This window comes from Rhineura floridana, chromosome 2 (genome assembly GCF_030035675.1).
Source record: "Rhineura floridana isolate rRhiFlo1 chromosome 2, rRhiFlo1.hap2, whole genome shotgun sequence".
Lineage (NCBI taxonomy): Eukaryota > Metazoa > Chordata > Lepidosauria > Squamata > Rhineuridae > Rhineura > Rhineura floridana.
Window position 1 is genome coordinate 96,433,564 of NC_084481.1, and position 27,839 is coordinate 96,461,402.

At 42.6% G+C, this 27,839-nt stretch overlaps 1 protein-coding gene across 1 annotated transcript; it reads right to left on the bottom strand.

The window, feature by feature from the left end:
• Window positions 1-9,752: 9,752 nt before the first annotated feature.
• Window positions 9,753-20,020, bottom strand: LOC133376789 (olfactory receptor 5AR1-like). Its single transcript, XM_061609572.1, has 2 exons — window positions 19,110-20,020; window positions 9,753-9,765 (listed from the first exon to the last, which is right to left on the bottom strand). Exons 1-2 carry the CDS (start codon window positions 20,018-20,020, stop codon window positions 9,753-9,755), a joined length of 924 nt encoding a protein of 307 aa, XP_061465556.1.
• Window positions 20,021-27,839: the final 7,819 nt, after the last annotated feature.

The following is a 27,839-nucleotide window of genomic DNA, read 5'->3' on the forward strand; positions in this document are numbered from 1 at the left end:
CAATGGCAAATCTAATCCACCCTACCCATAAAAGGACATTTTGGACTCCCACAGTAGCCTCTAATGTGGCCTTATTTCTCACTTCCCCCTCTGCCCTGTCCTTACAGAGGGAGATCATGCATGCTTCTGATTCATATTTAGCGTCAATAGCGTATAACTCCTTAATTACCAAACTTAAAGCCTCTATTATCCCACCATCTTCTTCCTTCAGGGCTCCTCCTACCACTGGTTTTCCCAGATGGTTTGATAAGGACTGTCTTGATGCTAAGAAACAGCTGAGATGGCTATACCTTCAATATCGACACCAAAATTTAACCACCCTGCCCCCTGAGTATTTTATTATCAAAAAATACTACAAGCATATGATAGTCATCAAAAAAAGGCAGGTGATGCATGAAGATTGGGAAGCCCTAATTCAAGCCTCCAGATCAAATAATTCGAAGTGTTTTTGGGAGCTGATTTCTGGTTCTATGAGCCCACTAAATCCGGCCCCTTGCCACATTTCCCCATACCTCTGGGAGAAATATTTTTCTGCAAACAACGAGACTGTAAATGCTGTTTCCTTTATTGATAATTTAACAAATCTTCCCACTTGGCCATCTGTAACCCAAAAAGAAATTATTGATTTGATTGCTAGCTTGAAATCCGGCAAAGCTCCTGGACCTGATAACATACTTTCTGAAATGTTGAAGGCGCACCAAGCTTGGTGGGCCCCTCTTCTAGCAAATTTCTTTACTCTGATCAATAATTCCGGATGCTTCCCTGAGTCTTGGCTTGAATCCATAGTTATCCCTATATTTAAAAAAGGGAACAAAGAGGACCCAGCAAATTACCGCCCAATTAGCCTCCTTTCCATTATTGGCAAACTATATGCCTGCTACTTAAAAGAGAGACTCTCATCTTGGTTGGAGGAGGATAATATCCTTGGGAGGGAGCAGGCAGCTTTCCGGAAAGGTAGGTCTGGGATAGAACACTGTGTGATTTTAAATCACTTAGCTGAAAAATACAAGAACCGCTGGGGTAACGGCCTGTTTGTTGCCTTTGTCGACTTGAAATCGGCTTTTGATTCCATCCCTAGGGAGATACTATGGGCGAAACTCGCAAAATCTACGATCGACAAGAGACTCCTCTTCTTAATTAGCCGTCTGCACCACCACACATCCTTTCGTGTTAGATGTAGTCGTGAAGGTCATCTCACAAACCCCATTACTACAACAAAAGGAGTTAGACAAGGCTGCATACTAGCCCCACTTTTATTTAATTTTTTCATGAATGATCTGTCCCTTTATTGTCAATCCCCGGACTTCCACCCCCCTAAGTTAGCAAACCTGCATTGTCCCTTGTTATTGTATGCAGATGACGCTGTTCTCCTTTCTGTTTCTAAAGTAGGACTCAAACGCCTAACTAAAGCTTTTATGAGTTTCTGTCATGATAACAAACTATCTATAAACTTTTCCAAAACTAAGATCTTAGCTTTTGCCAAGCACTCTCCTGCTCACGCATGGACAATTAATACCCATAAAATAGAACAGGTTTCTCATTTCAAATACCTTGGTATACTTTTTCATTCCTCTCTGTCCTGGAATCCCCATATCCGAGGGGCTATTTCTACTGCTCGCAACTCAGCCAGTGGTATTCGAAGGTTCTTCTTCACTAAAGGAGGACAATACATTCCGGCAGCCCTAAAGGTTTTTAGATCCAAAACTATTTCTCAACTTCTCTACGGGGTACCTTTATGGATTGGCGCCTTCAACTCTTCTGCGGAGGCAGTTCTCTCCTTGTTTCTCAGACAAATTTTTGGCGTTCCCAGGTGCGTTCCTGCGGCGGTCCTTAGGTTAGAATCTGGCCTAGTCTCACTTGAGTCTCAAGCGTGGTTGGCCGCCCTAAATTTCTGGTTTAAAATGTCTTATGAAAAATCTACTGGCTATCTCCCTTTACTCTGGGAAGACTCTTTTACCTCGAAATGGGCCCGTACGTTTACAAATTACCTTGCAAGTATTGGCCTCTCAATTGAACATCTGATGTGCCTCGCTCCAGAGACAGTTAAACATTCTATCCGGACTCGTATCAACGATATGGACTTCCAACGCTCCATAACTGCAGCCACCTCGACCTGCTCTCCTATTCACTTTGGTCTGAGCTTTGTGCCTATGCTCAGTGCCCCTTATCTGGAAACTCTTACGATCCCCAAATATCGTCTAGCCTTTACAAAGGCTAGATTTAACTGTCTTATCTCTGCCTTACTTGAAGGGAGATTTAAACGTATCCCGTATGCAAACCGATTATGCCTTTGTGGTGTCAGCGCCATAGAAACTCTCTCTCATGTCATCTTTGAGTGCGCCCTATATGACGATATTCGCTCCAAATTCATAACCCCCATCATAAATAAATACCCCTACAAACCGCTTAACTGTTTACTTTTACATCTTTTGTCAGCAGCTAATAAGGATACTATCTTGTCAGTTGCTAAATTTATTTTTGCGGCTCAATCAATTCGGAAGGCATCTATCCTTCCAGAAGCTTCCGCCACCCAACTGTAACTGTTTTCCTTGTTGTTTTATTGTTTTACTGTTTTAACATGACTGCAACTTTGTAACCTTTTATTATAAATGTATGTAGTTTTATTTATAAATGTCTTTTGGTCTATGACCGTATCAATAAAGATTGATTGATTGATTGAGAAGGCCCTCCCTCTGGTCCTCACCAGCCTAGCTGTTTTAACTGATGGGATCGGGAGAAGGTATTCTGAGGCTGATCTTGTTGAGCGGCATCCCTGCCGATGCTGGAGGCACTCCTTCAGATAGACTGGTCCAAAACCGTATAGGGATTTAAAAGTTAAAACCAACACCTTGAATTGGGCTCGGTAAGCAACCGGTATACAGTGCAACTCCATTAACACTGGAGTGATATGGTCCTGCCGGCGGCTGCCTTTGATCAGACGAGCCGCTGCATTCTGTACCAGTTGCAACTTCCGGACCGTTTTCAAGGGTAACCCGACGTAGAGCGCATTACAGTAGTCTAGGCGAGAGGTGACCAGGGCATGTACTACTGGTGGGAGCAGATGGTTGGGAAGGTAGGGGCGCAGCCTCCGTATCAGATGGAGTTGATACAGCGCCGCCCGGCACACAGCCGAAACCTGAGCCTCCATGGACAGCTGGGAATCAAGGATGACCCCCAGGCTGCAGACCTGGTCTTTTAGGGGCAAACAAACCCCATTAAGCACCAGGTCTATATTCCCCAACCTTCCCTTGTCTCCCACAAACAGTACCTCAGTTTTGTCTGGATTCAGTTTCAGCTTATTCCTCCCCATCCAGCCACTCACTGACTCCAGGCACTTGGACAGGGTTTCTACAGCCAACCTTGGTGAAGATTTAAATGAGAGATATAGCTGCGTGTCATCCGCATACTGATGACACTGCAGCCCAAATCTCCTGATGATCGCCCCCAGCGGCTTAATATAGATGTTAAACAACATTGGAGAGAGGATCGAACCCTGTGGCACCCCACAAGTGACAGGCTAAGGGTCCGAAACCTCCTCCTCCAATGCCACTCTTTGGTACCTACCGGAGAGGAAGGAGTGGAACCACTGCAATACAATGCCTCCCATGCCTAACCTCTCCAGGCAGTCCAAGAGGATACCGTGGTCAACGGTATCAAAAGCCGCTGAGAGATCGAGGAGGACAAGGAAGGTGCCTTCGCCCCTATCCCATGCCCTCCTCATATCATCTACCAAGGCGACCAATGCTGTTTCAGTCCCATGTCCAGGCCTGAAACCCAATTGAAATGGATCCAGATAATCTGCTTCCTCCAAGTGCGCTTGCAACTGCTTTGCCACCACCCGCTCAATTGCCTTCCCTAAGAATGGCAAGTTTGAAACTGGGCGGAAGTTATTCAAATCTCGAGGGTCCAAGGAGGACTTCTTTAAGATTGGTTTTATTATTGCCTCCTTTAGCGCTGATGGCATTACTCCCTGTTCAAGTGAAGCATTTACCACCAGCTTGATCCCCTCGCCCAGTTTATCTTTACAGCTCATAATGAGCCATGATGGGCAAGGATCACGTAAGCAGGTGGTTGGCTTTAAGGTTGAAAGCACCTTGTCCACTTCATCAGAAGGAAGAAGCTGGAACCTATCCCACACCACCAGAGCAGCACTGGTCACCTCTGGCTCACTCATTGTATCCACAGCGTACGGAATAGCACTTTTAATGTGATCGATTTTCTCCGTGAAGTGCTTTGCAAATTCGTCACAGATGACCTTATCATGTTCCATCGGTTCCAGAGCAACTGGACCGACCAGGCTCCGGATCACTTGGAACAGTCTCCTGGGACAGCACTCCGCAGATGCAATAGAGGCAGCATAAAAATCTTTTTGCTGCCCTTATTGCCACATGATAGGTTGCCGTCGCAGCTCTAACATGTGTTCGATCATCATCAGAGTGAGACTTCCGCCACCGGCGCTTTAGCCGTCTCACCTCCCGCCTCAGAATTCGCAACCATGGGGTAAACCACGGTGCCGTCTGAGTTCTATTCAGGGGGAGAGGGCATTTCGGAGCCACCCAGTCTAATGCTCCGGTGATTGCGGTATTCCAACCTTCCACCAGGGCATCAGCCGAGTGGCTGTGTGCCTGCTCCAAATCCCCAAGTGCATTCAGGAATCCATCAGGATCCATCAAACGCCTGGGGCAGACCATCTTAATGGGTCCTCCACCCTCACGGAGGGTTTGTGGCATCGAAAAGTCTACCTTCACCAAATAGTGGTCTGACCATGACAAGGGTATGATGGAAGTATTCCCAATGTTCAGATCACTTCAAATGCCTTGACCAATGTTTCTGTGGTGTTGGCAAGCACCCAATCTGCTATTTGCACTGTGCAGTATACCACTGCAACCTTTAATTTGATGGTCCCACTGCTAGGTTTGGGCACCTGTGAAGTATACCACTCACCTTTATTTACCTCCTATTTTTTGACCTTTTACCAGACATGCAAATTCAAGAGGATCACTGATATGACTTTACCTCTTGGAAAAGCAGAGTGTGTGTGTCTGTTTGGGCTTTCTGTTTCATGTTATGTATGGAATAAGGATGGGAGCTGCTTGTTGTTTCCAGTTTGAACACATTTTCATCAAAGTAGCAGGCAGTACTGGTTTGAGTGCATTCTTTGCTATCTGTTGCTTTTAATGTCCTGATTTTTTCTCCTGAAAAGTAACAATAATTTAATAGTTATTTCCAATGTTTTAGGAAAGGAAAGTGGCTTTCTCACCCACCCAATGCCCCTCCTCTTCTCTCCTCTCCTCTCCTCCTCAGTCTGCTGTGAATGAGGCTGATCAGTTTCAAGCAAAGAAGACAGCCTGCTTTCATTTCAGAAAGGGAAGGAAAACAGCTTTCAGTGCACGCACCAACACATTCCCTTCTGCTTTCACCTCTTTTTCCTCTTCAGTCCACTGTGGACTGAATCCAGTATCACAAAAAACACTCACAGCACTCAGAATCTGTCCACAAAGACAGCGAATGTGCAAATTTATCAGGGAGTCCTGTGTCAACTCCAGTTTTCATTGCAATTCTTCTCATTCCTAGTCTGGAGTAACCTGGAAGAGAGGAGAGAGAAGATACTAAAGGGGTGGTGCCCTTGACACTCTCTCAAAATTCTAAATGTGCCCACAGGCCACACAAGGTTGGCAATTCTCTTGGGGCAACGAGTATCCCATTCAGAATACCACCTCAGAAAAAGCCCTCTTGTGCATTGCCACCAATCTTGGCAATGGAACACCCCAAAGCTAGGTGGAAAATGGTGAGGTAGGAGGCAATTTTATGTGGAAAAGTAGAACACAGTGGTGGCAAGGGGGAGGATGTTGAACCCTTTCTCCACCTGCCACCGCAACCCTTCTGTTGCTTTTCTGTCAGCAGCAATTTGAGTTTGGAAACCTGATAGGTGTGAAAGTAGTATGGAATATGTCTCCCTTTGCTTGTGCTAGTCTGTCCTGGCCAAGCCCACTGGAGTCAAACTCAGACCCATGGGTATATTTTTCTCCATTATGTTTAATGTGAAACTTCAGCTTAGAGTTTTTCATTGATCAGCTTACAGGTTACACAGGATTCTGCATCTCTACACAGCATAACTAGGCATGACTACTCAAAGCTGTCGCAGCAATTAGACACACATTCCTTACACCCTTAAGTAGGTTTGGGGTGGGCTCTTTCTACTTGCGTGAGGAAGGTGTCACAGAATGGGAATGCATGAATAAGCAAGTGCTCCTCTTAGCTGGAAAAGAAATGAGCATCTGGATTCAGACTACCTTTAGCAGATGTTGTATAGTTTTATTTTAGAGTTCCTTTCTCACACATGAGTACATGCAAACTTGTGGTCATCCTTTCAGAATTCCCCTTGCACTGTCAGCTTCCTGTAAATCCTGAGGTGGGCTAGTCTGTGCTGGCATTACGGTTTCCTGTATTGCTGCAGCTAACCTGGACAGGGCTGAGGCAGGGTGGTGGTGAGGTCAGGGCTGTGTGGCTGCACCAGTGGAACTGTTGAATGGAGGGAGGTGCCCAGAATGATGAAAAAGCTTGAGTAAAAAGTCACAATTTTATTCCATTTATGTAAATTAAAATTGTAAAAAAAAAGCCCAACGCGTTTCTGCTAATCTTATATAGCCTTCATCAGGGGATGCTTATTTTAAATTCTTCATTCAAAGTAATATGATTCCGGTTTTATTCAAAAGATTGTTGATTATCAGCAGCATGTTCGTCAGGCCAACTCTGGTGAGCGTTTTTTTTATACAATTTTAATTTACATAAATGGAATAAAACTGTGACTTTTTACTCAAGCTTTTTCATCATTCTGGGCACCTCCCCCCATTCAACTGTTTCATGGAATGACATCCACTCTCTACCTACCTCTGGACCAGTGGAACTGCCAGATTGTCTCCATCGGTGCACCTGTGCAGCCTCAACCTCACCACCACCCAAAGTGGAAGCTGCTGTCAGTGTGTGCAGCTCGCGCCTTCCTTGCCGCTCGCCACTCTGGAGCAGGGATGACTGGGGTGTGTGTCTCCAGGTACCCCTGACCATCCAGGGGGATTGTGGGCAGTGCAAGGGATCAGCGCTTGTAATCGCCGGGCAAATCCCCCCATAGCCCCTGTGCTCATTCACTGCAGGGTTCAGCCCCAGAGCATTGTGCAGCTTGGCCACAGGAATGCTGTCCCCGAGGGAAGCAAACAGCCTCTTGGCGTGTGGCTGCTCTGGGCTCGGGCAGGGAATGCGGGTAAACAGACATGCGCCATTCTCCTCTGGTGGCCGGTGCATTGGACTCTGCTGAGCGCACAGCTGTGTCAATCTGCGCTGTTCCCTCTGATAAAAGAAACATGCAAACTACTTATATGCCAATAATTCCTGTATTTTCATTTGCTTGTATTTGCGATATTTGGCTAAACTGAATGTATGTGTTTTTGCCTTTATGCATATTCAACTTTCTGGAGATACACATGGCTGGAAATTCCAATTATTTCTCCAGAACTGCAAGTGACAACGTGTCATGTCTAGGAAGGTAGAACACCAGTCTCTATGGCTGTGGGTGGCCAAGACGCTCTAGCAAAAAATGTGCAGTTTGTCAATAGGACACGAGTGAGAGAGGAAAACTGTTCCAAAATTGTTCTTGGTGAAGCTGCACCAGCAACAAATATCGTTGCTGGCTCTGGCAAGGAGCTTCCTTTCTCTGAAGAACAGGAATGTGCCTCAACAGTGACTTTGGTCAGTTTAATTTTGGGCTGTTGGCTAAAGAGGGAAGCAATGCCTTACAGTGGCGTGTGTAAGGGGAGGTATTGGTGCACTGAGGAGCTGCTATTACTTCCTTCTTTTGTAAAGAATGCCAGGAAAGCTGAGCGTTTAATGGGGAGCACTCCCCTTCTTACAGCACCAACTTTTGTGGGGTGGCACGGCAGCTTTGTGACTCTGTGTATTTGTGCACACCCGCCCAGGTGTGTTCTCAATTCAAATGACTAAAAGCTGATTTCTTCAAAGTTGTCCTTGTACCTTTGATTCCCCCCCCCCAAATGTCCAATAAATCAAATACCTTGCAGGAATGCCAGCTGGGACTTCTGGCTCCACTGCAACGTTCCTGACTCCCAACATCCGGAGAGACAAGCCCTTGCTGTTCCATCCTCTGTTTCTTGAATTGGCTTTCCCCATCTCTCTGTCCCCCTCCTTTCCTTTCTCTTTACTCCTCTTGGATGCAGTTCACCACTGGCAGGACAGCCTTTCCTGGTAGATGTGTTCTTTCTCCCCTACCTAGAACGTGGCTGGGTAAAAATAAACGGCTGTAGCTGCTTCTGTGCAAATGCACATTTTTGCATCTGTGCAGTAGAAGTTGCAGAGCCCCCCCCACACCACCCCATTGCTCTGATTGGTTCAGTTTTCCCGGGCTTTCCCCGGACATTCGCGCACATGCGCAAAAGTGGAAATACATGATTGGTTGGGAATGAGGGAAGGGGTATGGAGAAACGCCCAAGGACCACACATGGAACACCTACAGCTCTAAAGTCCACGGTATTGCATCTGAGCGCCTTAAGGTACAGCGGATGATTCCCAATTTAAAAAAGCACATCACATTTTTTGCGGTACTGCAAATGCAGATTTAACTGCGAGAAAATCTGCAAAAATGGGTGACGTCGTATGGACCATGGAAAATTAATGCATACACAAAGCGATCATATTGTACATTATACAGTCATTTGGATGAGCCCTAAGTGAGTAGAGTGCAACAAAAACCCAAATTAAGAAAGGATATCCTGCTCACTTCTGAATGAGGTATGCACCAATTGCATTTTTTTAAAAAACAATCTATTTTTTTCTTTTCTTTTTTCTTATTCCTGACTGTCTGGCCATTGTTATTTATGGGCACTTCAAACAAACTCTTTTCTGTGGAGAGAGGAAGGCTGCTTAAGGGTCACCATCTCCTTGCAAATATTCCAGGTGACATTTCCCCAGCAAGCACTTTCCTTGTGGGAGGATAGTAGTTTAGAACCACTACATCTATTTGTCTTATATCTTATATATATCTTATCATTTTACCAAGCAGTTTGGAGTGATAAACAGAATGGTTGGGATTTTGTAATTCTCTCCTCCAACTCCAAGCCCCTGGCCGGTGCAATTTACTTTGTGCAGGTTCTCTTCTGCAAGAGACATTGGCTCCTACTGGCTACTGTGTCTCATCACTAAGAACATAAGAAGTGCCTGTTGGATCAGGCCAGTGGCCCATCCAGTCCAATGTTGTGTTCTCACAGTGGCCAACCAGATGCCTATTGGAAATCCACAAGCAGGACCTGAGTTCAAGAGCACTCTCCCCTCCTGCTTTTTCCAGGAACTGGTATTCAGAGGTATACTGCCTCTGATAGTATGCTTCCAGTGTCCATTTTTTCCTCCTAAACTTTCCTCCATTTTGTGCACCTAAAATTATCCTTTGACTTTTTGGAATATCCTTAAATGCTGACTAGCTTTTGATGCACTACAGCAAGGGAGAGCTCTGTCCAACCTTTTTAATCCCTCCAAAAGATAAGGCTACCCCATCAGTTCATGCTTCTTTCCTTCATTCTTTTTTCTTTTAATGTAACAATGCATTGATCAAATCTAGCTCTGCAGCTTGGGTGAACGGAATTATAAAATGAGGCAGAATTGTGGGCTAAGTCCTTCAGTGTGCTCTTCTGTCTCCAGAAAGGGTATTCTTCCATTCATTTGGGAGGTTGCTGGGGCAAATAAAAAAATTATTTGTCCTTCCTCTGCACATAAACATGTTTGTTGGATGAAATCATTATAGATTGCAGAGATATTGTAACGGAGTGTTTAACTCTCTCCCCTCAATGTCCAGATAATAGAATGAGTCTCTTAAACTTCAATCTGATTTCTATGGGTTGAACCTGGCTGCAAAGCCAGAAGAAAACACTAAACAAACTGCTTCACCAATGAATTTAAATCTGCACTTCTGGAATTCTGCTTACAATCACAGGCAACCTGCAAGAGAGATCTTAAAAAGTCTGCCATCCTCCCCAGCTTTTGTGAAAAGAAAACCAAAAGAAATTCTAAATATTTAATTTGCTTCCAGAGAATTCAGCTGTTCATAGTTATCCTTTGGCTGCCAGAAATTAAAGTTCACAAAACGTTTGAGAGTATATCAGGACAGGAACCTTACATGTGATGAGGATGGATGTCATTCTTAAAGCCTCAAAATAAGACATGTAGAACCACTCATTTTATAAGTGGTATCAGCTAGAAACCAAATCCCTGCAACACAAATGTGACACCCAAATAATTAAAATGCTTTGTAGGACCTCTCAGCATAATCATCTGAGGACATACTATGTGGGAATTTGTTCGTGTTTCTGCTCTCCATCTTTAATTAGTTTCAAACAGAACTGTTACCTCTCTCTTGAGTGCACAATTCAGCAAGAATCCTCATTAGTTACTTTCTTCCATCTTGTTTTATAGTACGTTTGTAGATTGTGGAATTTCCCTCTGCTCTCATGTATAGCTGGGGCTAACCCTTATCAGCTTTAGACACCATCTGAAGATATGCCTTTTTTCTCAGGTGTTTAATGTTAAATAAAAAAAATAGTAAAAAATAATGTGGCATGGTAGCCTGTCCTCAGTCAGTCCTGTGTGACCACACAAGCTCACAGTTGCTGACTTTGAACGATTCAATGGCAACATCTTCTAAAGTAACAGTGTTTTATTCAGAGGCGGCCTATTTGGAGCTGCCCTCCCAACACTGGGATCGCTGTAGCTTATCTGGATGGTGCTGGGGTGTGGAAGGGTGAGAGCAAGGCTGGGGCTGCATGAGTTCATATGTAGGGTTGCTGGATTGGCTTTGCTGGTGCACCTGTGAACCTCATCCCCTCTTTTGCCTGTCCTGTGCCAACCTCCACATCACATTTTCTTTTACTAAATAGAATAGACTCACTCTGAGATGATTTTTCTGAAGTTTGGCTCTATTTCTGTCCAGCTGCTCCAAGTCCTGTCTCTCTCACACACGTGAAAACACATTTTATTCTAGCAAGGCTATTAAAATATACATTATACAGCTACAGTTACTATAGCTAATATAGATTTTTCACATTTCTCTTTGTTAAATTGAATGTACCTCCATGTCATTCTGCTGCTTCCCATAACCACATTTCAAAACAAAATCTTACAAAACAATAGCCCTGAACTCAGAAACACGTACTTTACAACCTTGCATGTTTTCATGGCAATAAAAAAAAAAAATCCCAGAGAGAATCCACAGATTAAAGTTAAAAATAGGAATAAAAAAATCCAGAGCCTGAAGGACTTTTTTCTGAGATAGTGTCATATTTTTTGAAATTCGCTAAAAACCAGACATCATCATAGAGTATCTGTACTCTTATTACTGACCTTCTTCATATTCACATCATCATCTTCAGGGGTTTAAAAGTTAAAAGAACACATGGCTGATTTTAATTAATTTAAGAAAATTAACATTGGGGTCTATGATAACATACTGCATGCACAGATGAAACCAACTGTCAATGTTTTAAAAACCTGACTAACAGTTGTTTGGCTTGGAGCTGAGCAGGGCCAGCCTGGGTCTACTTTTGAAAGGGGAACTACATATGTCTGCTGTAGAATAAAAAGGTGGGGAAATCCAGAAAAATAATGATTTTTTAAAAGTATTTTTATTTATTTTCCATAACAGGAAACAATAGATACAGGATGAGGCATATCATCATAAAGCAAAACAAATATTCCAAGACCAGTTCAAGAGTTCCAAATTTCCTGAGAGGCAGATGAAAGTTGCTCTTGTAGTTGATTCTCTGAGGTGTATAAAATAAAGTTTCACCAAACCACATAAAATGCATCAGGTTTGGCTTGTCCTTGAAGCAAACACAAAGAGATCTGGTAATTTTTTCCAAAATAGCAATATTCCATACTTTCTTGTACTACAAGGAAAGATTTAATTTTTCCGTATCCACATCTGAGCTATAGAAAGCTGTGCTGCCGCCCAGTAGTATATTACCAGATCTTTACATTTTATATCCACATTACAATAGTCAAAGACTGAGAGTAAAGCTAACTGAGGCAGGACCCTTACTTCATGCTGAATAATTTTTGAAATTTCCTTAAACACTTCCAACCAGAAAGATTTTACTATAGGGCAATCCCACCACAGGTGGAAGTAGGAAATGACCACATTTTCTCCAACATTCCAAATAAATCCTTGATGATATGTGTGAGAGTTGCATCAGGGTCCTATACCACCTGTGGTAGGTTTTCAGCATGGTTTCTGTAATATGTGTGGGAGACTGACTTAACTGGTTTTCCAATCCAGAGATTTGGCCATTGGGTTTCCTCCAGCACTATCCCAATATCTTCCTACCATAGGGATTTTAATCCCGTTACTTGCCCTACTTCTACATTTATAATTCAGCATAAAGTTCAGCAACCAGTCCTTTTCCTGAAGTGTTATTCAACATAATATATTCAAAATGAGCAAGGGGCCTCATTGCATGTATCCAAATACTGGGGTCTTGAATGTTTGGTATTTTAAAAATATATGTGAAATAGGAATAGTTTTGTGGTCCTATTTCTTAGCAGAGATATAAATGCAAGCAGTGGGATGAGAATCAACCAGTCCACCCTTTCCCTCAGACACAAATAATTACACACACAGTTCCATGGAATTTGTACACCAAGGTATCTAAATACTTTATGACATCTGGGAATGTGACTACGTTGGGAAATTTGGATCTCAGCTGTTGGTCTAATGTTGAAAAACATCATGAGAGACTTACTAAAGTTAATTCAGAGCCCCAATAAAGTTTCAACTTGTTGAAATTCAAATTGTACAGCTGGAACAGCTTTAATCAGGTCTGGCAACATCAAAATGATATTGTCCACATAAAGATTTATAAGTTGATCTTTGCCCTCCCTTTGCCAATCCTTGGCATTGGAGACAGGGGATATCCTTGTTTGGTTCTGCAAAAAATAGGAAAGGGAGAAATTTCTAAATTATTTATACACACAGTGGCAACATTTTGGGAATATAATTTAGTAATATTTTCAATGAATTGATCACCAAATTTATATTTTTTCAGGACACTAAATAAATATACCAATTTTAAGCAATCAAACACTTTATAAGTGTCTAAGGAAAGAAGTAAGAAGAGCCTGCTGGATCAGGCCAGTGGCCCATCTAGTCCAGCATCCTGTTCTCACAGAGGCCAACCAGGTGCCTGAGGGAAGCCCGCAAGCAGGACCCGAGTGCAAGAACACTCTCCCCTCCTGAGGCTTCCGGCAACTGGTTTTCAGAAGCATGCTGCCTCTGACTAGGGTGGCAGAGCACAGCCATCACGGCTAGTAGCCATTGATAGCCCTCTCCTCCATGAATTTGTCTAATCTTCTTTTAAAGCCATCCAAGCTGGTGGCCATTACTGCATCTTGTGGGAGCAAATTCCATAGTTTAACTATGCGCTGAGTAAAGAAGTACTTCCTTTTGTCTGTCCTGAATCTTCCAACATTCAGCTTCTTTGAATGTCCACGAGTTCTAGTATTATGAGAGAGGGAGAAGAACTTTTCTCTATCCACTTTCTCAATGCCATGCATAATTTTATACACTTCTATCATGTCTCCTCTGACCCGCCTTTTCTCTAAACTAAAAAGCCCCAAATGCTGCAACCTTTCCTCGTAAGGGAGTCGCTCCATCCCCTTGATCATTCTGGTTGCCCTCTTCTGAACCTTTTCCAACTGTATAATAACCTTTTTGAGATGAGGCAACCAGAACTGTACACAGTATTCCAAATGTGGCCGCACCATAGATTTATACAACGGCATTATGATATCAGCTGTTTTATTTTCAATACCTTTCCTAATTATCGCTAGCATGGAATTTGCCTTTTTCACAGCTGCCGCACACTGGGTCGACATTTTCATCGTGCTGTCCACTACAACCCCGAGGTCTCTCTCCTGGTCGGTCACCGCCAGTTCAGACCCCATGAGCGTATATGTGAAATTCAGATTTTTTGCTCCAATATGCATAATTTTACACTTGTTTATATTGAATTGCATTTGCCATTTTTCCGCCCATTCACTCAGTTTGGAGAGGTCTTTTTGGAGCTCTTCGCAATCCCTTTTTGTTTTAACAACCCTGAACAATTTAGTGTCGTCAGCAAACTTGGCCACTTCACTGCTCACTCCTAATTCTAGGTCATTAATGAACAAGTTGAAAAGTACAGGTCCCAATACCGATCCTTGAGGGACTCCACTTTCTACAGCCCTCCATTGGGAGAACTGTCCGTTTATTCCTACTCTCTGCTTTCTGCTTCTTAACCAATTCCTTATCCACAAGAGGACCTCTCCTCTTATTCCATGACTGCTAAGCTTCCTCAGAAGCCTTTGGTGAGGTACCTTGTCAAACGCTTTTTGAAAGTCTAAGTACACTATGTCCACTGGATCACCTCTATCTATATGCTTGTTGACACTCTCAAAGAATTCTAATAGGTTACTGAGACAGGACTTTCCCTTGCAGAAGCCATGCTGGCTCTGCTTCAGCAAGGCTTGTTCTTCTATGTGCTTAGTGAATCTAGCTTTAATAATACTTTCTACCAGTTTTCCAGGGACAGTGCTAATGGAGTTTTTTTTTCCTATTGATGCCATAGATCACATTCAACACTCTATGGATCGGATCAGCAGTATGTCTTCCTGGTATGAACCCTGTTTGATCAGTATGAACAATTGACACAATGACTGTATTCAAGCAGGTTGCCATGGAAATGAAATTTTTTTGATCCTGAATTAATAGGGTTATGGGTCTGTAAGCACCCACTTCTCTGGTATCCTTCCCTGGTTTAGGAATTACAGCAATTCTTGAGGTGGACCAAGTTTCTGGTATCTGACCTTGTTGCCAAATAGAATTGAATAAATCAAATAAATGAGGAGCCAGAAGATCTTTATATTTGTTTTTATAAAAAGAGCTTCTGAATCCATCTGGACTCGGGGCTCAGTTATTCTCTGTGTAAGATTATTGAGTTTATCTTCCAATGTTTTGAAGCTTGCCTCCCATTTCTTCACTAATTCAGCATGCAGGCTAGTAATTTGCACTGTAACAACATCAGTAAGGTCTGGAGAAGGCACAGTAGCATTGTTTTTCCTGCCTTTTGCTGTCTTGGTCACCATATTGGAAGATCAGACCTCTCCCATGGTGTACTCCAAGCCACCGATTAAGCCGCAATTTCTCCCAGCAGTACTAAATAGCATAGCCAGCCAGTATCTACAGAGAGTGACAGGTGTTTTCTCCTGGCGAGAGTATTATTTTTGTTTAAGAGATCAGGGAGGAACGGAGCAATGGAACTACCCTGCCAGTGGTGTGATCGCATGTATGCACCCCCCAAAATAATTATATTATCAACAATGTTTTACTTTTGGAAAGGAAAAGGGGCCTTTTCTCTGCCCAGTGCTCTTCCACCTACCCACCCCTCTTCTCCCCTTCCGTCCTTCCTCCCCCTCCCCTCCTTCCCCCCTCCCCCAAATTCTTCCAAGCTGTACAGGAAGTAGATTGGACTGTGAAAGACCAAGCCAAATTGTGTTTACATTTTTAAAAATTGTAGGCCAGCGCAATATCTCAGAGATGAGGACAGGTCTGCTGCTCCCTTATTTCCTTGCTTTTGAAAGTTTGATAGAAATATCTGTGGCTATAGGCACATTCTTAAACTGCAAAGTTTTTTGCCTGTTAGTGAATAATTGTAAAGACCAGCTGGAGCCTAATACTCAGACTCACTCTTTCTGTTAGGGTTGTGCTTTGGTTTTATGGAAGAGAAGACTTGTTTTTGTTCATGCATAGTGAAGACTCTGTTTTTGTTTCAGAGAACCTTGTGACTGAGACAGGAAGATGCAAAGGTAGCGCCCCTAGAAAGGAGATATCAGGCAGTACTTCCTCCAACCAGGGTGGGAACATTTCTCACCCTCCCCAGAATATCAGCACTATGATCACTGTTTCCAGTCTGAATCAGAGTAGTTCCATAGGCATAGCACTTTGTCAGATATGCTGGTTGCCATTTGTTGTATCTAATCACCATGATAATCCTTACATCCTCATTTTCCATTGGAGGTGTCCAATCATTCATTCACATTGCCATCCTGGGCTCCTACTCTGAGGGAGGGCAGGATATACAAGCAAACAAACAAGCAAACAAATTTAAACTTCATGTTTACCATCTGCTTTCAGCCTTGTTTTATAAAGTTCACTAGGATCTACCACCACGTTCATGCTGAACCTTTTTCAGGTCCAGCAATTTAGTTATCTAGCATAGTTGGCATAACAGGCAGAGTTTATTTGCCAAACTGTTACTTGCTGCTGCTGGAACTTTGTGTAGCTAGATGTGGAGTGGACTGTGACGCCCTTCCCTGGCTCTCCCTGTCAGGTTCCTACCTGCTCGTGGTTACTGCCTGTCTCTAGGCACCACCAGGGACTCCACCAGTCCGGACTGTCCTTTTTTATGGTTTCTCTCCCTGCTCTAGCACAGATCTCAACAGATCCCCCTGCTAGGCAGCACCACCAGTCACGTCCTATAACCAGTAGTCCCAGAGACTCGGCCTGAGTCTCCCTCAATTAGGTTACCTCTGTGACTGCGTGCTTAAGCTGTCCCAATCCCTTTGATTTACTCAGACTGCTTGTGGTGTTATTCTTCCCTTCCCCGCTGCCACCATTTGTTATCCTTCAGCCTTGGTATTTACCTTACCCTCCCTTCTGGTCTGTGAAACCCCAGCCAAGGATCAGGCCTTTGGTAAACCAAAAGTATTTATTGAATAACAAAGATAACAAAATTTCTTTAAAAGGCACTTAAGCATATGGTTACATCTATTCCTGAGGTACTGGTCTTAGTATTAATCTGAACTCCACCCTCTCCTCACATCCACCAACTCTCCACACAATCTCCTCTCAAAACCCACCAAAACAACCCACTAACATTCACCACCACCCAGATTCCACTGTCATTCTTCCTTTTATACTGTCAGCCATTTTAAACATTCAGCCAATCATCCAACATTCTACTGCCCATTCACTCCCCCTTCCTCTTTCATTCTACTTACCATGTATCTCCTATACAAACAGCACTTACCCTATTTACACTAATACAGGAACATCACATGGACATACGCCAAAAGTGTGGCAATTATGCCAGGCAGAAGAAATGAGCCCAATGTATATCCAGATGGATAAGGGTTGTACTTCCCCTCCCCCATAACAGGTAAGGTTACCTCAAGATCTAGAAAGGTTAGAGAGAAGCTTACTCATTCACAATCAAATGGAGGAAAAATGGCCAAGCCAGATGAACTTTATGTGTATGCATAGACAGAGAAGAAGAGTCAAAATGACTGACTGCTTCATATAATATCTGTTTTTATTCATTCATTCATTTGTATGCATATAAGCCACACACACTCCTGGCATGAAGACAAGAGATAGTCCTGGGGGAAAGGGTCACACTTTATTGATCGTATGGATCTGCGATGAGCAACAACTTCTTAACATTGTGACAAGACATGAGGGCAGCCTAACTGGGGAAGACAAATGGTTAGCAGGATGCCTGGAGCATCAGGTTGCCAGCATGTCCCTGTCACATGGTCCTTCCATTCTGACCTCAGTGGAGGTGGAGCAAATCCATCCTCATGTTAATGACAGAGAAATAGCATTTTTCTTGAAAACCTCAGGGTAGTCCTACCTGTCATCAAATATCCTGTGTGCATTTCACACAGGAAATGCTCCCTAACCCTAACTCTATATGGTATTCCTGTTGGGGTTGCACACCACTGATTCATAAAAGGCATTATGATGTTGGCAGTTTTATTTTCAACCCCTTTCCTAATGAAATCTCTTTCCTGGTCAGTCAGCACCAATTCAGCACCAATCCAGATATGTGAAGTTAAGAATTTTTGCCCAAATGTGTATTACTTAACACTTGATAACATTGAATCGCATTTTCTATTATGATGTTCTAGTTTGGAGAGATCTCTTGGAGCACCTCACAATCCCTTTTTGTTATGAACCGAATAATTTGGTGCCATCAGCAAATGCTATTTCCACACGTGCTGCAATCTTTCAGGACAACATAGTAGCTTTTCCATGATCAAATGCTCTGGGGTGCAGAATGTACAACCTCCAAACTCAATGAAGGAATCATACAGCAACTACAAAATGCACACACACAAATTGTTACAAGTATGCTTAGTGTTATGAAATCGAGTCATATTTCTATTAAACTGCATAATCAGAAAATGAGTGTGCTGCATAGGAATGAATCCTAATATTGAACTTCTCTTCTCCTTGACACAAATAACTAATGTTGAAACTGACAGTGTTACAGACTGATATGCTGGCCTAATAAAATCAATGGGACATAAGACATGTTTAACTTTTCACACCAGTTTCAATGGGACCTAAATCCATTTAATGAACAGAGCAATCAGATGTATGTCTACTCAGAAAGAAACACTACAGAGTTCACTGGGACTTGCCCTCAGGTAGGAATGGGAGAGAAGTTTGGTTAGTTCATATTTAAAGCCAAATTTATCAAATCCACACTTTCGGAAACAACATGAGTACTGAAACACAGCCATCCTTTGAAATTCATACTTATTTGAATTTTGCGATACAGTTCTTCATTCAAACATTGTTTATAAAAATGCATATATTAGGGGAAGGCATGCATAAATATGAGTGAATATAACATATAGAAATGCATTATATTAGGAGAAATTGCTTGCAAAAATGTGTTCCTTAGTTAAAACTGCATACAAAAAAGTGTTTATTAGGAGAAATACACACTAACATGCTAAAAATTTCCCCTGAGGATTAAAATCTCCAATTTGCTGCACAAATGTGACGAACCAAATTTAAAATTGGAAAAATGAGAAACAGAGACCTGAAATTGACAGATCCTTCCATCCCTACTCTAGCGCAAGTATAAGATAGTGGGTTTAGTGTGGATCTAGCCTATTATGAAGGTGAATAATAATAATATGGACATTGCAATAAAGGATGCATTAGGGTATGGGACCAGGTCCATGATGATGGTGGTAACTATCTCTGACAGACAATTTCCCCCCCAAACAGTCTTTTGAAAGCCTCTTTTACCTCCTTGTTTCTCAGACTATAGATGAGTGGATTCAACATAGGGATTGCAAGGGTGTAAAAAACAGAGATGATTTTGTCCTGTTCCATGGAATATTTGGAACTGGGCCGTAGGTACATGAAAATGGCTGTCCCATAGAAAACAGTGACTGCTGTAAGGTGGGAGGCACAGGTGGAGAAGGCTTTACGTCTGCCCTCAGCTGAGTTGATCCGAAGGATGGCCACAAGGATGTATGTGTAAGAGACCAGTATGGTCAGGATAGTTATTGATACAATTGCTGTAGAGAAGATGAAATGAATAATATCAGTAACTCCTGTGTCTGAGCAGGAGAGCTTTAGGATAGGGGGCACATCACAGAAAAAATGGTTGATGATGTTGGACCTACAAAAGGATAAATTAAATATAAGTGAAGTCTGGATCACTGCATTCACACAACCTGTTAGATACGAACCAGCCACGAGCAAATTACAGAACCTTCTGGACATGATAGCAGTATATAACAGTGGGTTGCAGATAGCGATGAAGCGGTCGTATGCCATCACACCCAACAGGCAGCATTCACAGGATACGGCAATGCAGAAAAAGAAAAACTGCAGGGCACAGCCAGTGAATGAGATTACTTTACTTTCTTCTACAAAGGTCATCAGTGTCCTGGGAGCGATGACACTGGAGTAACCAATATCTAAGATTGACAGGTTGCTCAGGAAAAAATACATGGGAGTGTGAAGCCGGGAGTCAATCCTGATCAATGTTACCATGCCAATGTTCCCCATCAGGATCATCAAATATATCAGTAGGAACACAATGAAGAGAGCATACTGCAGACTCTGGTTATCTGTGAATCCCAGCAAAATGAACTCAGTCATTGTGGTGAAATTTCCCTCTGCCATTTAAGCAAGGTGTGCTCTCATCTGCAAATAAAAATATGAGACCAATGATGAAAGAGCATTAGCTCCACATGTCATCTGACATTTTTAGAAACAACCACCACCAAAAGAGTTTCAGGAGGCTGCACGTTTAAGTCAAGGAATGTTAAGGAACTGTTTAACCTTTCTCCCTCTGACCAAATCACCCCACATATGAGCTTCAGGAGCTCATAAAGCTTACTTCAAAGAACAGGCGAGCACCCCAAAATTCATCTCTGATTCTTGCTCCAAAGGTCCTCTGTGGAGGTTGGGATTCTTCCCCACCACCATGCAACCTGCTTATTTCACATGGGCAGAAGACATCTGGTTATTAAATGCAGGTTATGAAATAGTTGGTGGTGAGGGACTTTGTAGGCTGCCTGATCCAGCTCAGGGATTGCCTGAGTCCACTTAATTCCTACCCCCTGTTCACTATTGGGAAATTTAAAAATTGTTCTAACTTTTCCCCCTTTTGATAGAAGTGAGTGGAATTTGGAGGCATGGTAGTCCATCCAATGTAAACAACAACAAAGAACAAGTATGTCCAATTATAGGCAAATAGGTACACAGATTTTGTGATGGGTATGCTTAACATTTTTCTAAGATGAAACATCCATACTTTTTTAATTTGGGGATACACTTGGATAAAATTTTCAGAAAAAGTAACCTCTTCTGAGGGCATGACTAATGTCAAATTTCAGAAGAATCACTGCAGTTGTTTTCCTGTAAGGGGAGACATGAGAAAAGTGCTCCTGGATAAGAAACCTGCCAAACTGTAGACAAATTGGTCCAAATTTTGCTGAAATTGATTTTGGAGGGGCTAAAATGTATTTGTTTTCCATGTAAATTCATTCCCTCTGGTTATAAGTGTGACATGTCCATCACAACACAGACCTCCCTCCATCCTCTCCCCACCTCTCCCTTCCCCTCACTCTACCCTGGCATTGATCCTTATACGGTAAATTTAGAAATATTATTTTTGCTTTTTGCAGACACATCACTGCAGGATTTTTTTGATGTCTGGATCACCAAGGTACTACAAAAGGGCCAGGGACTCCACTTTAGATTGTGCTCCTTCACAGAGATCCCACTTTGCCTTTGAAAAGCACCAAATCCCTCTGAGGCACACCACGTCAGCTTTGGTTTTGGAATTTGTCATAATCCAGTGCACACCCCTGCTGGAAATTCATGAGTTTATAAATTGACCATTCTCAGTAGAAAAAAATGCCAAGCTATTAAGACACTGCTCCTTAAGAAAATATTGAAATTACACCCCAGATCAAGAAAACCAAATGCATATGTTTGTTAAAGAATAGTTCAAAGATGTAGAATAGAATCATATACATATAAGAATTGGAAGTCCTGACTAGTACAGAAATCTAAAGAAAGTAGGTCAGCCAGTGGAAATGCATGGGCTCTGAATTTAGAGTTGTGAGGTGGAAAAAATGTAGATGGCTCTGGCACTATTAACAGTTGTGCATAAAACAGAATTTCAGCATTGGTAGCTATTAAAGATGCAGGAGCCCTATCTCAGACAGGGGAAGAATGTAAGAAGTGCCCAGAGAGAGCCTACATTCTTTTAAAATCAGCAATTATCTATGAGATCACTCCAGCTGCATGAATCATCTGGAACAGACTTTGTGTGTGTGGGAGGTGTGCTGCAAGGGAAAGAAGGAATTACTGAAAATTGCCTCCCTCTCCATTCTGTTGATAAATGCCTTCTGTCACAAAATGACACCCCTAGGATTCCTCTGATAGTTTGGTTTGGAGAGGACTGAGAATTCTCTAGTACCAAGCCCCACAAAACCATTATTCTCAAAATTCTAAGGAAGAGAAAATAACTGAAATCATTTTAGATCATCATCCTCATAATCACTCAGTCTCCCCCTCCTCCCGAGTCTGGTATTTTTATCCTGTTGATAAAAGTCAGCTTGGGGTGGGTGAATCTGAGGTGAATGATAGGAGGAGAAAACTTCACTATATTCTTCCCACCTGCACTCCTCACTCATATTGCATCATATACACACTTAATATTTGAATAATCCTCATTCAGCTCAATGGAACTTACTTTTGAATCGACAAGTATAGGATTGTGCTGCCTGCATGCTTTGGGTTAAAAGAAGAATCAGGAAACTCCAAAGAATGTCTAGCTTGAGCCTTCGTTTTAAAGGTCTTCTTTTTTAAAAGAAGTTTATGTGAACCTGAGAAAGAATTCTGTAAAGACTTCAAAAGCTAGCTCACTGTTTTGTGATTTCTATGGTTCTAATAAAAATAGTACCAGCTATTCCCATTTGAATATTTTCCATGATGTTCATGGCATTTTGAAGGAATGTATGCAAAACTACGTACATTAAAAACAACAACCAACTTTTATATATTCATTTCAAAACTGTTGAAATCACAGAAGTAAAGACAAGGACAAAGATCGCAGAGCAGAAAAAAACAAAAAAGATGATGATTATCTTTGTTTATTGCATTTACCAGTCACTTTATTAAGAAAGTCTTAAAGCAACTCCTCAAAATAAAATACAACACACAATAGCTATTTAAAAACAGAAATATGTAGCGCACCAAACAATGCAAAATAAACTGTTCATCCAGCAACATCTTATTAAGGAGAAGTCCTACTCACCCCATTAAAAGATAAGCACCACTGTAGGAGGCATGGGACCAGAGCTTGAACGATTACTTTTAAAAAGTAATAAATTACAGTTAAAGTTACATGGCCCCAAAAAAGTAATAAGCACAGTTACAATAACAATTGCTCTGAAAGTAACTGATTACTTTACTTTTGCTCAAAAGTAATTGCTACAATTACAATTTAGTTACTTTTTTAAAAAAAAATTCCTACAAGGTGCTGGCCTTGGCTGCTGCACATCTAAGTAGCCTAAAACAACATTAAAAATAAGCACGCACGCACACACAGAGGGTAGTAGATTTTTTTTATCCATAAGATGAACAGAATGGCATAACAGAATCTCACATCCCCTCACCCCACCCCCAGCAATGAAGATACCCCAACACACATATTTTTTGTATATATATATTGCCTCCAGCTCTTTTCTCCTTCCACTCCTGTCAATTTTTAAACAATTGTTTTCTCCACCCCGTCTCACTCTCCACCTCCTCCCTCGTTGCCTCTTAAGCACCCATAGACCATGAAGGAAGCACATGATTTTTATTCACTAATCAGAGGAGCAGAAGACTTCCCCTGCTCCCCCCCAAGTAATGCACAAAAGTAATGCTGGAAACATTACAATTACTCCTCAAAAGTAATGAAGCTACTACTTGTTCTATTACCAGCAAAATGTAATGAAGTTACCCACTCGTTACTCAAAAAAGTAATAAATTACAAGTAATTTGTTACTTGTAACTAGTTACTTCCAAGCTCTGCATGGGACCAATATAAATGTATTGTGGTGTTGGACCACCCCAGAAGTTTGTAGTTCTCTAAGGAGTGAGAAAGGATTAGGAAATAAGTAGACTAAATCTGGGCAGTGGCAAATACAAAACAAAAGGTGTCATGATAAAACAGCCAAAATCCCTCAACCATACCATTTCTGCCATATGCAGAATGCCTCCAACCCCCCCTTTGGAAGGAGATAAAGGTGGTGTGGTCCAGGGGGAGGGGGAGGTCATGTGGCCAGGTGGCCAATCAGGTTTGGGATGGTGTAGCTGCTTTATAGGGCCAGCTCCACCCCAAACTCACCCTCTTTGTGTTTTGCTGCACACTCCCTTCTGTCCTTTCAGTGTCAGTTTAGCTAGTTGCCATTTAGGAGCTGAGTAGGAATTTGGGGGGCATTTGTGTTTTGCTTCCCTCCTGTTTTGCCTACTCCATAGTGCAGGGCTTAATTTGATTGGCTTTGAATTGGTGTGGTTGCATGCCTGTTGGTGAAGAGGTTGGGGGATAAAAATTAGGTGCTGAGGCATTATGGGGTTAGAGGCACTCTCTGGGAATCTTCCAGTGTCATGCCTGGGTGAACCTGAGGGGTAGCCTAGCTTGTGCTTAGCTTGTGCACACAGGTGAACACCAGAACAGTGGGGCCTGGCTATGTAGGTTGGGTTCACACCCAAGGCACACCTGGCAAGAGAAAGGGCCAGCACCAAAGGGCAGCCAGGTCAGGCCCTGGCGGAGGGGGAGGAGTAGCACCCATCTTTCTCTATCCATGGCAGGGTAGCTGCCACAGATCACAGGGAGGGAACTTGAAAGCTGTCTGCCCATTCACTGGCTCCACCTACCTGTCTTTCTTGTCTTTTTTGGCTGCATGCGCTGCGTGTGGAGGGCTGCCATTAACCAAAATGGTGGCAGAGGTTTCCCTAAGGTGCTGATGCCCCTGCCGCCATCTTGGTTGATGGCAGGGATGCATGCGCATAGCACCATGTGTGCCATCAACCAAGATGGCGGTGGAGGCTTCAGCCACTTAGGGAAACCTCGGCCACCATCTTGGTAAATGGTAGCCCTGTGCGCACAGCGCAAGCAGCTGCAAAAGACAGGAGAGAGAGGCAGGTGGGGCGTGTGTGTGTGTGTGCTGGGGCCCAGGGCAGGTTGGTGCTGGCCCTGCGAGGAGGAAGGTATTTCCTTCTTATCCTTGACCGGTGAGGCACACTCTGTGGATGGCGACATGCCCAGGGGGCTGGGGGGATATTTCCTCACCAGAGCTAGTTAAAACTTCACCTTCCTGGATGGTTTGAATTTGGTTACTTTGGCCTGTAGGTTCTCCAAAAAATGTTATATTTAAATAAATATACAACTTCCAATGTCTATGTCTTGAGTTTTCCTTTCAGGTGTGGGGGCCAATGTATATACCATAGAGCAGCTCCACCTGATACATACATGTTTCCATTTCATTTCAAATGTAATTAAATCAATAAGAAATTTTGTAAACTGAGTTGAGTAGGACTGCAGATTGCTCTTAAATGTGGCTTTAACATCACTTTGTGGCAGACGTTCACACAATGAGGGGAGAACGGGAAAACATTAGTTGGCTCTATCCCTTCCATCACATCTACATTGCCAGGTCCTGTTGCCTTCTACACATCGGAGGACAAAGGTTTGTGGAAAGGGACCTCCTCTATGCATTTAGGCTCCCTGCACAATTTAGATCCCTGATTATGAAAGATCAAATCATATAAGGAGCCTACATGCATACCGAAGGCTCCTCACTGTAGACATTTGCCCTCCAACATGTAAAAGGTGGTGGGACCCAGTGACGGGCATGCAGCTAAGAAGTCCATCTGCAGTCTCTTTTTAATACAGCTGAAGAGGTGCTTTGCTGAAGCATCACAACTGATTATGACTATTTTCCTCACTAGAGTGGCAACATAGATTATCAAGAACAAGATGAAGTGGGGGATCAAGCTCCGGAGTGGCCCATGAATCCAACAAGGCTGAAGTCTCCTTTGTTGCTTATTGCTCTATAATAGGATGTTAAAGAAAAATAATGCCTAGAGCTGGACAGCTACCACACTGTCTTAAAATAAATTGCATCAATCAAGGGGTGCATCCAAACAATACATTTAAAGCCCTCTTATTTTTTTTATTAATCTTTTATTGTTATACAAAAGTTTAACATAAATAATGCAGCTAAATAAATGTAACCCTAATCCCCTCCCCCTGAGCCAATACTTGTGATATTGCTATAACATATATGCAGAAGTGTAAGAGTACATAGAGTACATAGGTATGTGCTAGTATACAGGTGAGTATTTTGCAGTTTGAATACTTAGTATATCATAATAACTTTAACAGTCATGGCTTCTGTGATGTTCCTGCTTATAGTGTAAATATGGTAAGTGCTGTTTATGTAGAAGACATATGGTAAGTGGAGTGAAAGAGGAGGGGGGAGTACATGAGCAGTAGAATGCTGGATGATTGGCTGAGCACTTGGATGGCTGGGAGTATAAATGGAAGAATGACAGTTGAATCTGGGTGGATGTTGGGAGTGTGGAGAAAGAGGTGTTTGAGGGTGGAAGTCAGGAGTGTGGAGAAAGAGGGAGTTGGAGTTCTGATTAATAATAAGTCAAGTACAAAACAGGAATAGATGAAACCATACACTTGTGAAACATTCTAAAACTAATCTTGTTATTTCTGATATTTAATAAATACTTATTTGGTTTACCAAAGGCCTGATCCTTGGCTGGGGGATATACATACCAGAAGGGAGGGCAAGGTAATTACCAAAGCTGAACAGAAACAGTATCTAATGGTGGCAGCGGTGAAGGGAGAAATAATAACAATTCAAGTATCCAGAGCAACCCAGAGTTGTATGCGTTATCTATAAAGATACAAGGGGGTTGGGAACAGCATAAGCACGCAGTCACAAAAGTAACCAGCTAGAGAGAGACTCAGGCAAAGTCTCTGGGAGTATTGGTTATAGGACGTGACTGGTGGTGCTGCCTAGCAGGGGGATCTAGTGAGATCTGGGCTAGAGCAGAGTGAGAAACCATATAAAGGACGGTCCGGACTGGTGGTATCCCTGGTGGTGCCTAGTGAAAGGCAGTAGCCACAAGCGGGTGGGAACCTGACAGGGAGAACCAGGGAAGGACGTCACAGCTTCCTCCAAAGATTCCTGGGAATTGTAGTATGTTAAAGGTGCTGGGAAGTGTAGCTCTGTGAGGGGTCTTCTGACAACTGTCAGCACCCTGAAAGAATACAGTTCCCAGATTATTTGGGGAAAGCCATGAGTGTTAAAGTGGTATAAGAGGGCTTTAAATGTGTGGTGTGGATGTGACCAAGATCACCGATATATTGGAGGAGTCTGTTAAAGGAATGAACCAGCCTCATAAACTACAGACATCGATGCTTCCACATTTTATTGAAAACTTGCCTTCATATGATGGAACTGGATTTTATCAACTGTGTTAAAAGTATGCTCCATGACAGACAAGTTACATTTAGAATAAGCATACACAGCTTAATTTTTCTTAAATCCCTGAAGCATGAAATAAAAGTTTCTTTTAATACTTAGAATTCTCCATTTGATTTTTCTCTTGGCAGATTACGGTACTCTTGACAGACTATCTGCATGCTCCGCCCCCAAAAAGATCAGTGGAAGCAAGCACAACTTAATTCTCAATACCGATCCAAAATTAATTTCTAGTATGGGAAAATCTTTCACACCCAGGTGCAGTGACCCAGGTGTCTTGGACCACTTGCTTGAGCCACCTGGTACTCTCTGATCTGGAGGAAGTGAGGCTTTGTTTCATCCTGCTCTCCACATCCACATATGGGCTATGTGGGCTAGGGTCAGGCTGATGGGTGAAGGCTCCCGCCTTGGATGGTGGTGTTATTTCATACCGTCTTGCCCTATCAGTCCCAAGCATTCTATGAATTGAAGACTACTCTGCCTGCCTTCCAAGGTGAATGTTGCTGCTGCATCAGGGGAGTACATGCTCTAAACCCTATGTAGAGAAGCTCCCATACACCTCATTGTGCCTAAATGCAAATAACAACAAAAACCCTCAACTAAGAAGGATCACTCTCCTTGCTTGGGAACTGTGCTCTACTCAACAACTTGCACGACCTGCAGCTTCCAGACCAATCCCAAGGGAAGCCCCACATTAGGTATGGAAAGCATTGTCAATTTTGGTTCTCCCATTTTCTCATTTTTCCAGTCTGTTCAGTTCCCCACAGTTCTGCAGCAATTTGCCATTTTAAAAAAATCCTCATGAAAATTCTTCAGCACTTTAGTGTGAATTTCTCCTGAGAAATATATTTTTGTAAGTGTTTTTGACTAATGTACCCATTTTTGCAAGCAATTCCTCATAATATAATGTGTTTTTGTATGTTATTTTCATGAACATA